At 40.7% G+C, this 12393-nt stretch overlaps 1 protein-coding gene across 2 annotated transcripts in view; it reads right to left on the reverse strand.

The window, feature by feature from the left end:
* grk4 (G protein-coupled receptor kinase 4) overlaps positions 1-12393 on the reverse strand; it is a 38729-nt gene that overhangs the window by 17792 nt on the left and 8544 nt on the right. For both annotated transcript variants that reach the window (XM_072464029.1, XM_072464030.1), the window contains exons 2-4: positions 7432-7544; positions 5759-5836; positions 4759-4859 (exon numbers count right to left, since the gene is read on the reverse strand). In XM_072464029.1, coding sequence (XP_072320130.1) covers positions 4759-4859; positions 5759-5836; positions 7432-7544 — 292 coding nt within the window. The remainder of the gene's footprint in view (positions 1-4758; positions 4860-5758; positions 5837-7431; positions 7545-12393) is intronic.

Below are 12393 nucleotides of genomic sequence, written 5' to 3' on the forward strand. Positions count from 1 at the left end.
ACGATCAAAGTCGAGCTATGATTTATGTAAAATAGGTTTGACATTTTGAGAATCTTGGTCACAGAGTGAGCCCTCCTGTTGCTGCGTCTACAACCACTCTGTCAAAAATGTAAACACAGGCGCTCCTCAAAGTGAAGCAGCGGCGCTCCGCCATGAGCAGGACCAGATCTCCTTACTTCTCTTTCATCTAGTTACTTTTACAAATGCAAAAACACAGCTAGCCTCAGCTTACCGATGCAACTCCGGTGACTTCACCACATGGAGCCAAGAGCCTGATATTTGCTCAGACAAACTTTGGTCGTAGCTACGATTGATTATGTGACCCCTTCTCACAGTCTGTTGTTCTGTCTTACTTAAATTCCCTAAGAATACCACAACACGCTGTAGTATTCCTTCACGAAATGCGTTAAAACTGCTTAACGTGCTGATCAGAGTTGTTGACTGAATTAGTCTGGTCACAGTTTGTGAATGTGTGAGATATTAAACTATTTCTGTGTTTTACCCAAAGCTAGTCCCCTCACAGCAGTTGAGTATTTGTTTATCTGTTGTTATGGTGGCTCTGGAGGTCAGCAGCCCTATGTGAACTAATACAACCTGAAGAAGGATTACGTCGGATGGCGGCGCTCAGACGGGCTTCTGGAATAAGGCGAATAGAATGTGCTTTAACTGTTGTGGAAACTACAAAAGCACTGCAGTTAGCAATGAAATTCTAACAGACCTTATACCAAGATAAAATATATAAGATGAAATAATATCATATAGGCCTAAGACTGTGTCACAGGACTTTGTTGCTCATGTGGTGATGAAATGCCGTGGATCTCCTCTGCCACCCAAACGCTCGTCAGCTCATATTTGGAGAATTGAGTTTTCCCTCAATGGTTTTAACATGACCTCATCAGTGTGAGGACGGGAAAGCTATCTGTGGTTAAGGAGAACCGTGCAGTGGCTGTTCTTGGCAAAAAAAATTGGAAGTTGAGTTTCCACAGAAAGGGCACCTCAGCTGAATATGTAAAGAAAATTATGACACAGTGGCTCTGGATAACACATTATAAACCGAGTCCTCGCGACAACTTCGTCCAAAGCCATTGCACGCACCAAAAACTAGGCTGCCACAAATTGCCAAATGCCACTACATTATGCTTCAATACAAATACTTAAGCATGAGTTTATTCTTCAATATCAGCAGAACTCTTAGGCAGCTACAAAACAACAAGCAAGATAAAGAGTACAAAAAAACTGGACACTAATATACAAAGACTGTTGATTCTTCTATGACATGACTGGATGTTCCACTGCAGCAGGAGAAAACGGAGTGAGCTAATATGTTTGTGTGAGTGCAAGAGACTCGGAGCCAAAAAACGAGAGCAGCCCCATGCTTTCCTAAGGGCTGTCCCGCAGAAAAGGAAGAAATTATCATCAGGTCAAAATTACGTACTGGAACAGGACATTTGCAGAAAACCTAAATATTGCACCGCGGTATGAATGAAGAGCGAGAATAGTGGAATAAGTTATTATCAAAGACTTTCCATTCCTGAACTTTTTGATGCCCGTCGTGAAGTTGGGTCAAATTTTTAAATGAGCACTCAGGTGATGTGAATACAATGGAAAGCACTGCAAAGCAGATTAGTTTGTTTGTTGTTTGTTGAAATGTGTTACATTTTCAAAATTACACACAATCTTCACACTCAATACAATACCTCCAATAGGCTAGGATTCTTTTATTTAGAGCCGTTGTCAAAATCAGCAGAACAGAAGTATGTACAAGTTAGAGGTGGGTAGTTTATCAAAATGCCAAAAATAGTGTGAATGTTGTTTGGAATATAGAATATATAGTTTATCATTTAAAAAAAATTGGCGGATAGCATAGAACTGAGAACGGATCAAAAAAGGGTATTGATATTTCTGCATGTTTGGGGGTAATTTAAAGTACTTAAAACACAACTACTACATTTAAAAGACATGTTTTAACACATTTCTGTTCTGATTAACAAAATATTGTCGGAAAATCGTTGTCGGGATACTCCAAAACTTGAGGTATTAATTTTAGTCAATATCTTCCAACGCATAAAGTACAAGTACAAATTTATATTAGTAGACTAAATATATCTACTGTGACAGTAACGAATAAACTACAAAATTACCAACACTACCAACCGTTTAAACTTATCTAGTAAATTAACGACATTTTGATCTTTTGAAATCTTTTTTTTTGTTATTTTTTTGTTTTTGTCAGGGTTGTCAAAAGTATTGAAATCAGATACTAGTCTATATTTTTTTCGAGTATTCAAAGTAGACACACTTGGGTTCTAGGAGGTTTATTTAGATGCAGCACTTATAATGATCTCAAAAAAGCACAGAAAATGTTGTGTCCGAACATGCCCTAACCATGTTGTGGTTACAATTAAGATTTTAAAGCACAAAGCTAAATGGGTGCTTTTCCATGGGAATGCTATTGAGCAGATTGGTACAGCCTGAAATTGTTTCCATTGTTCAAATTTGCTTCCAGAGGGGTCCAGCGTGAACTGGCTCCAGGCTCAGGTGAAAAAAGAGGCGTACATTCAAGGCAAAGCAATACTACCTTTATAAAGACAAGCAGGTAGTGGATCCTCCATCAGAAAAGTTACGTAGTGCATTAGTGTGACGTATACTAATTTAGTTGATAGCTAATAGACCTTTCAGGGAATGACAGGTTTAAAAGAAAATACGCCGCCTGGTACTGTTCTAACACATTAATGAGACATCCTGAGTTAGGCTGAGGTGAGAGCTTAAAACGAGAAGAACATTTGTGGCAATAGTCCCTGGACTGTTTGCGGCTTTGGCCAGTGGACAGGAAGCAGAAACACCTGCACAAGTGGGAGTGCGTTTGTAAAATTGTGTGTCAGAGCCACACTGAGGTCCTGTTGTTCTGGTGCCAGCGTCCGGATGCTCCCTCTGCCCACTGCGCTTTTTCATTGGCCCCAAAGCCCAGGTGCCAGCTGCCGCCTCGTCACCACTGACAGCCCCACAGTCACACAGTGTCTCTGCAGAACTGCACTCCGCCTTTACGGCAAAGTTACTCCAGGCCCAAGTACAGAAACCAGAGTCTCTACATGTTACTCCAGGCCCAAGTACAGAAAACAAGAGGCTCTATGTGTTACTTCAGGCACAATACAGAAAACAAGAGGCTCTATGTATTACTCCAGGCACAATACAGAAAGCAAGAGTCTCTACATGTTACTCCAGGCACAATACAGAAAACAAGAGGCTCTACATGTTACTCCAGGCACAATACAGAAAACAAGAGGCTCTACATGTTACTCCAGGCACAATACAGAAAACAAGAAGCTCTACGTGTTACTCCAGGCCCAAGCACAGAAAACAAGAGGCTCTACATGCTACTCCAGCCCCAAGCACAGAAAACAAGAGGCTCTACATGTTACTCCAGGCCCAAGTACAGAAAACAAGAGGCTCTACGTGTTACTCCAGGCACAATACAGAAAACAAAAGGCTCTACGTGTTACTCCAGGCCCAAGTACAGAAAACAAGAGGCTCTACGTGTTACTCCAGGCCCAAGTACAGAAAACAAGAGGCTCTACGTGTTACTCCAGGCCCAAGTACAGAACACAAGAGGCTCTACGTGTTACTCCAGGCACAATACAGAAAACAAGAGGCTCTACATGTTACTCCAGGCACAATACAGAAAACAAGAGGCTCTACGTGTTACTCCAGGCACAATACAGAAAACAAGAGGCTCTACATGTTACTCCAGGCACAATACAGAAAACAAGAGGCTCTACATGTTACTCCAGGCACAATACAGAAAACAAGAGGCTCTACATGTTACTCCAGGCACAATACAGAAAACAAGAGGCTCTACGTGTTACTCCAGGCACAATACAGAAAACAAGAGGCTCTACGTGTTACTCCAGGCCCAAGCACAGAAAACAAGAGGCTCTACGTGTTACTCCAGGCACAATACAGAAAACAAGAGGCTCTACGTGTTACTCCAGGCCCAAGTACAGAAAACAAGAGTCGCTACATGTTACTCCAGGCACAATACAGAAAACAAGAGGCTCTACGCGACTACAATTAGTGCTAGGCCATATGCCAAAGAAATATTGCCATGATTTTCTTGGGGCCAGATCATAATTCACGATGCATGTAGAGGAATGAAATGTGTGGAAACATGTGTCTAATCACAATTGCTATTTTGGAGGTAGACCAAATAATATAGAGTGTATTATCTGTAAGTAAAACTGTTGCGTAAAGTATTAAGTGATATTTCTGCGCTTTTTAGGTCAATTTTATGGTTCACAATATGTCGGTTTTACTAGAAGGGCAGATTGTTACAGGAAAGAGAGCACAATTAGATTTTTATATTGCACAATGTAAATGTACAAAGCGCAAACAGACCATAACTTCTTCATTATAACTCCTGCACTGTAAAATAGCTGGCAATATGGTTTACAACCTCACAGGGTCATTACATAAGTAAATTGAGGAAGAAGACAGCGCTGACATATATTAAAGCTACGGAACAAACTAAATAAATCCGGGCTGTTTCGTGGAAGAGACAGTATTTTTTGATCCGCATCACAATTTATTTTGCAAATGGTCCATGACTGTTAGTTTGGCATTAGTGGAATAGGTTTCTTTTGCCGTCAACCAATTGTAGCCTGAACCAGATTCCGATTTACACCTTACAAAACAGTGTGTCAGGGTTTTATGATGTATAATACAGAACGTTCAGAGCCTTGCAGAAGAGACGGTGGACCTTACTTGTTGCAGTCATTGAAGAGCTCCTTACACGGACTCTGCTCCAATCTCTCCCGGCACGCGGCCACAACGTCCTGTGGTATGTCGGGCAAATGGGCCGCTGACTAGACGGGTGGAAATAAACATGAAGAAACGTTACGGCTAAAATAATTATTCAACAAGACTACCATTTTCTTTAGTACTGTGCCAGAACAAGGTGTCATGGTTAAAAAAAAAAGTAATCAGCTGTATTTTGGTCAATTGGTGAAAAATAATGCCACACTGGATGGAAATAAATTTTGAATATTTAACACTATTTGAATGTGTGCTGTTATCAAAGCTAAAGGCGGTCATACAAAATTTTAGAGCGTGTGCCAGTTTTTTTTTGACGGGCAGTGTACACATTGATTGTAATTATTCTAGAAGACATAAGTCAACATATTGCAGTTTCGTTGGTTGATAATGTATTTAAAAAGGTCTTGATGTCCACTAGTTGCAGCCTTGTACCAAGTGTGTAGTCTTTTAAGGTAAGGTGAAATAAAGGTAACTGATACCAATCCCTTGTTTTGTGGAATTTTGTGGAAGAGCTGCATTGAGAAAACGTGATCCATTTCGAGATCACACCTTTGACCCAAATTTGACAAATCATCTTCATTTGACTCATTTTTACTTAAAAACACCTAATATATAGTAAGATGCACAGAAAATTCAGAACTGTGACAATTTCAATCCCAGATGAAACTTTTTGAAACATTTTGACACAGATAACTGCCAAATCAAAATCCCCACCAAGAGCTACAGCTTGGAGATCCCCAACAAACGTCTTCTTTTGCTTGCCAATATATCACTTGAGGTCAAAATTATTTTTAAGTCCAACCTATTACCAGGGACCATGATCAAGGATATACCTGGCTGTGGTCATGGTATTATGTCTCTCAGCAATAATGTGAGATTTAAACAAGCAATTTTCATTATTTTCCCATTGTTCATATACTAATGTAGCTATAAGTCATATACTGCTTACCCCATTATTAAAGTATGTGTCTAAAACATTCAATCCGTAGTCCCTCCTCTTCTCATCAGGAGCTAGTTGGTACATGGCCTGTAAGGAAACACAAGAGATATGAGATATACTAATAACATTATACTACATTGAAAAGCAAAGAAAGGGCACAGCCAAACAAAGGACAAGATGAAGGAGCAGGTTGACTACGAATTTGTCAAGAACATGGTCTTGCCTCATTGCGTCAAGCCAAAAGGGCAACTTATTCCTCTATATAATAAATGTTACTTTGTTTCAAACTTCACCCATTCCTGGCTCACTTTTCTTTAAGATATATGACGTTCAGTGGAGCCAGCCAGAGTAAGTAAAAGCCGCTTGTCAGTCAGTGGACCACGTACCCCCTCCTGGCTTGTCTGCTTACCTAGAGAAAGACTAATGTTGCTATGTTCTTATTAAATAAGCATGATCCCCCTGTTTTCCTTTCTCGCATACCTCCAGGGGCCTCGACACAAGCCTGGGCCTGTGTTTGCCTGCTCGCCCAGGGGACCGGCCTCTGACGTGGGCTTGACCTCATGGAGACGCAGGGGAGGGGTCCAGTCTTTTGACAGCTTGTCTAAGTTTCTAATCACCCCCAACAGTCACTCCACCCACCGCCCTGAGCCAGTGCCAAGACCAGGCACGAGTCCCAACTACACAACTGTTCAAATGTTACAGGTTTTCAAGAAAAGCTACGGACAAAGACATGTGCGGCATCAATGTACGGTATCAAAACGCATGTTAGCAAAAAAGAACAATAGAAAGAAGCATAACCCATTACACTGGTCATATGTATGTTAAAAATATCTATATTTTGTAGTAACAGAGATTTGCATTTACGTCTCTGAAGGATCGGTCTACCATGGTTACAAAATGCACACACTCCCAACCACTTTTTAGATCCAAATCCATTTTGTAATTTTTCTTGAGTTCACAAACACCACATTTTCAGGAGCCTGTAATAAATATGAGCATTCATAGCCCTGCTTAGGCATGTGATTTTCAGCTAAATGGTCAGTGTGACTAACTGAAAAGCAGTTGACTAATGCTAGCTTGTGACTAACATAATTTGAGAGGGATTCGTTTAAAAGCACAGAGCAGCTCACCTGTTGTAGTTTCAACTACTTAGTGCTTATGATCGATTGATGTCAAAACAAAGTGCAGATTTAAGTCTAACTTGAGTAAGAGTAAGAGCTTCAGACAAAGCAGTGCCTCCAGTTAGCTTCACAGCCCCAGCTAAATGTTGATGACAGAACTTAAAAGACATTATGTTTAGAAAGGCCTACTGTGCCTTGCATTGAGCCATAAAAAACTTGTAATGACAAAAAATGAATTACAACTTCATTGTTTTAGTGACTGAAGTCCAGCTCTGATCAATACAGCAGACGTGGGCGTTCTGATTTAGATCAAAACGAGGCCTAGTGGCATTACCTCCTTCTCTCCGTGTGGCGCTCCACCAGAAAAGTTACAAAGGAACCCATTAAATATATAAAACTTGATCAAATTATATTATTTAAAAGCAACAGTTCAAAGGTTTCATATGCGAAATCTTTTTGCGGGACTGGATTCCAGGTGAGGTAAGAGATGTAAATGTGAGTCACCCCAGAACCAATACCAGGAGTTAGTTACAAGAAATCAGCAACAGTGAAGGTTCTTACCACAGCATCCATGAACTCAATGCAGCGTTTGAGCTCTGGCCTCGTGTCACAGTACTGACGAAATAACAGCCGGCCAATGGGCTGCTTCTCACATAAACTGGTGTAGTCCCTCTCTGGAAAACAATGATATACACTCCATTAATGAAATATATTATTATTAAACATGTTAAAAAGTGAGCATGCAAAAAGACAATCATTGTTAAACGAACAAATGATAAGCAAAATTCATTTTCAAGAAGTATCTAAAGATTTCAGTTGTGCCACCTCCTTTGTAGTGTTCATTAACGGTATTTAGAGTTTCTCCAGTTTTAACCTGTATGAATTTTTGGACATGTTCAAAGCTTTTAAAAAAGTTGGGTTCCCCACCTTTACAAAATTGTGTACAGTTGTGTCATTGGCATGCACAAACTTTTTTTCCATCTTTGAATGGTATAACAGACAAATTTGATAGCAAAAAATAAATACAAATAAAAAATCTACAAACACTGCACTTAAATAAAAAAAAAGTTTAAATAAACCTCAATGATTTGTTGAAAACCGTTGTACATTTCGGCTTGCTTACACTATGACAAAGCCTGTGTGTCACTCTATTAGCCATTTTCTGTGCGTGTTTGCTGCAGCTGGCCCCAGTCTATTAGGACTAATGGCGTCCATTTGAGTCATATTTCCTTTGGTACCAAATGAGGAAGACAACCCAGGACGTTTTCCATCAAAGACTGACAGCAAAGCCACACAACATCCACACAAACACAAAAAGGCCACACACGAGCGGGAAGAGGCGGACGGACGGAGTGGTGACAGCTCCAGGACTGCCTCCTGACGCCAAATCAAATCCACACAACAGCCTTTCCAGTTACACGATTTATGACACTATTGGCCCTGCGCTTCCCATTCAAACTAAAAATATTTACAACACTTTGTAGTTACATTTACTGCATACTCTTTCAGAATATAAATCTATTAATATAATTCACAGAAGTTTAAAAACTTTATTTCTTCTTAATTTTGTCCTGGCTGTGAGGCAGAGATGGGAAAAGCCCTTATCCACAGAGAAGGCATATACAGATATACAGGCCAATTCTATAAAACATAAAACTATAGAAGTGTATTTGAACTTATAAGAGTGTTTAGACAAGTGAAAGGCCACTGACCTTTCAAGGGCGGCTTGATTATCTCAAAATATGTAAAAGTCATGATTATTTTTGGGTTATTTGGAGTTTTTGGAAGATGTGGGGTGATTAAAAATAACGTACGGTATGTACTGTCAAAAGATGCCTAGGGAGGAAATTGCACTGCCCTAATATCATGACTGACCCTTCATTAAATATAACCTAAGAAGACTTCAATCAAGTCAATCAAATTGCAATTCTGTCAAAGTTAATGACGAGGGAGGGAACCAAGTTATAAGTTGCGCAGTTTAGTCTCACAAGGCTGTATCAACACAGAAAGCATGCAAATTCAGGATTACAGAGCGCCGGGACGCTTAATTTTAAAGCCACAAACCACTCTTTTGAAGACAGTGAGGTGAATATGTAGCACAGGTAACATATAATGTGTATGTACACTGGCTGTTATCTGTCATTTGATTCCTAAATGTTGTGCATTTATGTTGATAATTTGTCATTATTCATCTCCTCAGCTGACTTACCCGGAACTGAGGCGGGGCTTCAGGTAGAAATCATCATCATCATCATCATCATCATCATCATCATCATCATCATCATCATCATCATCATCATCATCATCATCATCATCATCATCATCATCATCATCATCATCATCATCATCATCATCATCATCATCATCATCCATCATCAATAGCAATGTCTATAGAATCAAATATGCATGCATAAATTAAGAATTTACTTATAAAGGTAAAAAATGAACATGGTCTCGGTATGTACACAGATATTTACAACAAATTTTACAGATAGTTAAAGTGGCATGTCCAGGTTGAGAAGGACCGACCTGCAGACGTACAGGTCCTGCAGAGATGGAAGTCTGCAGCCGACCACCTTCTCAGCAGAGCACACAATGCACTGTAGTCTCTGTTTGTGGCTCCAGCTCACCACATGGTGATGGAGGAGGTGAGGATGGACTCAATGATGGGTGTGTAGAACTGCACCATCTGCACTGGCAGCTTGGCTTTCCTCAGCTGCTGCAGGAAGTACAACCTCTGCTGGACCTTTGTGATGAGGGAGCTGATGTGGGTCCTGGGTGATGGTGGTGCCGAGGAAGCAGAAGGAGACTACAGTGGTGATGGGGGAGTCTGTGATGGTGAGGGGGGGCTGTGACTTCCCTGAAGACCACAATCAACTCCACAGTCTTCTGGGCGTTGAACTCTAGGTTTTTACCGCTGCACCAGGACACCAGCCGGTCCACCTCCGTCCTGTAGACAGGCTCATCTTGGACCCAATGAGGGTGGTGTCATCTGCAAACTTGATAATTTTAACGAGGTGTGGCCAGAGGTGCAGCAGTTTGTGTGCAGAGAGAAGAGCAGGATAAATATCCGAGTTCAGGTCAATCTTGTTTTTTCAAGACAATGTCCTTAAATTGTAAATGAGTGATTGCATTTTTATACATTTTTGCAATTTTTACATGCCGTCATGGGATTGCAGATGGAACACATGACATAGTTTTGTTTTGTTGTGAATTAAAACAGGGTTCTGAAAATGTTTTATTTTAACCAGCTTCTGAATTCAGCAGCTCATCTGATGTCCCACACTAGCAAGTCTCCACTCTCCAAATTGTCGCCTGTTACTGGTTTATACTCTCCCTTCAGTGGTTGACCAATAACACTCAACAAGAACTGTAATTTTTAGTTTTGGAGGAGCTCTGGCAAAGTTGTAAACAATCATATTTGACACTGTATAAAACTTAATCAATTCTTGATACTCTACTTTAATCAAAATCTTAACAATGACTCAACGTGACACTAACACAGCACATTAGAGGAAGCCACTAGTGTTCATGTACATTTTATTGTTATTATGGTTCCCATTGTATATCGTATGATGGCGCAACATGTTCTTCCATTATGCAGCAAAATACAAGTTACAAGTTAAGTACTTGTTTTAACTTGGTACGTTAAAATAAAGTTAAGCTAACTCCCATCATGGTGCTGCTAGTTTTAACTAAAGCAATAGTCAACAAACAGATCCTTAATCTATTCCATGGACAAGATTCAGAAGAGAAAAATAAATGTTTTAAATTCCAACTTTAAAAAAACACAGTGGTGAAAGTGTGTTTGCCCCCTTCCTCATTTCTTATTATTTTTGCATATTTGTCACACTTAAATGACACTTAAATGTTTCAGATCAAACTAATTTAAATATTAGTCAAAAACAACACAAGGAAACGGTCGCATCATATTCACTAAAATCCTTGCCCCAGTAAAACTGGTACAGACTGACAGCACAGCATCGATCACTCTGATGTCCAGCTGTGCATAACGGTGCGGTTCTGTTCGCCACTCGTGCTGTCCTTGTCCTGGACCTGGTCTTGGTTTAGTCCCGTTAAATTAGCACAAGCTCATCTTGAGGACATACACTCCAATCACAGAGGAAACTGAGACTGTAGCTCGCGGCGGGGAAAGTGTCACACGGTTAGGCACAAGAAGTCTGTACACATCTCTGCCTGTAAACTCTCCACGCTGGGTGACAACCATCACCGATGGCTCAAAGGCCTGACCCCGGGTCAAGTGAGTGTCATCGCAGCAGTCTGGGGGTGTGCACTTCGGGATCATGCACTCTGCTGCTGCCTGCCCTTACGGATCACAAGTCGAGTTTATAAGCAGAGATGTGTGCGCAGACTGTGGCGCAGTCTGTGCTCTGCATCTCCAGGTTTTGGACCTGGTTTAGTCTTAGTCTAGTCCGGGCACCCCATGGATGATCCGCGTTGCACAAAAACAAATAAAAGGTGAATTCAATAAAGAAACAATGCTCCAAGGCTGCATGTAAATATTTTATTTGTTTATTTATTTTTAATTTTGGGAAGGAATTAAAGAATGAAAATCGAACAATGTTATTGTTCATTGCTCTCTTTGCCTGGATATGAGACCATGACAAACATCACACACTGGTGGTGCTTTTGAATGCCTGTTATCAGTCATTGGCTCAAACACTTTCACCATAAATGGACTGGCACCATCTCACTCCAGTCCAGCCTCTTTAAGTCAGCGTGAAGGTTGCAAAAGAGCGACCTGGAACCACCCCCCAGAAAAGGCTTCCGTTAACGCCAGGTCCAGGGGCAGAATACAGTCCTAAAGCCTCGTACAGACCGCTGCGGCCGAATCGCGCCCGACGCAGAATTTGAGCGCGTGTACATTAGAAAGACAAACGCACCGGACTCATGGCTTAAGTTTCCTTTTGACAGACATGCCACTTCGCAATCTTCTCGCTTATCATTGGCCGAGCGGTGTCCGTGATCTAATGTCGATGAAAGCGGGCATCTGATTGGCCGCTGCGTTCGGTTTTACTCGGAAATGCCCGATCTTATTTTGCGCCACAAGTGATATCGAGGTTGGCGGGCGTCAATCTCTCCTCAGTTCGCAATTCAGTCTTTTTAAAGTTGTTTGCAACAAAAGCTGTAATTTTGCACATTAGGGACAATGTCAATGTGGAAGTATCCAAGGGCCCCAAGGGCCCCGCCCCCTTTGGAGTCGTTAGCAGTCGGGGCAATATATATGTTAGTAGTTTATTTTGTAGGCTGTGATTTTATATATTCCACAAGATCTCCTGTGGGAGATCTTGTGGAATATGATTTTATATATTCCACAAGATCTCCTGTGGGAGATCTTGTGGAATATGATTTTATATATTCCACAAGATCTCCTTGTGTCAAATGCTGTAAACAGTATTTATTTTGTATCTAAGAAACATTATTATATTAAATTAAACAGTATTAAAGATCATGATCTCTGGTTTATAGGAATTCAGTATTTGTGTTCTTCATATCAAATAA

The sequence above is a fragment of the Eucyclogobius newberryi genome, unplaced genomic scaffold (genome assembly GCF_026437365.1).
Source record: "Eucyclogobius newberryi isolate DKJ021-1_F unplaced genomic scaffold, fEucNew1.0.hap1 SCAF_4, whole genome shotgun sequence".
In the NCBI taxonomy this organism is placed as follows: Eukaryota; Metazoa; Chordata; class Actinopteri; order Gobiiformes; family Gobiidae; genus Eucyclogobius; species Eucyclogobius newberryi.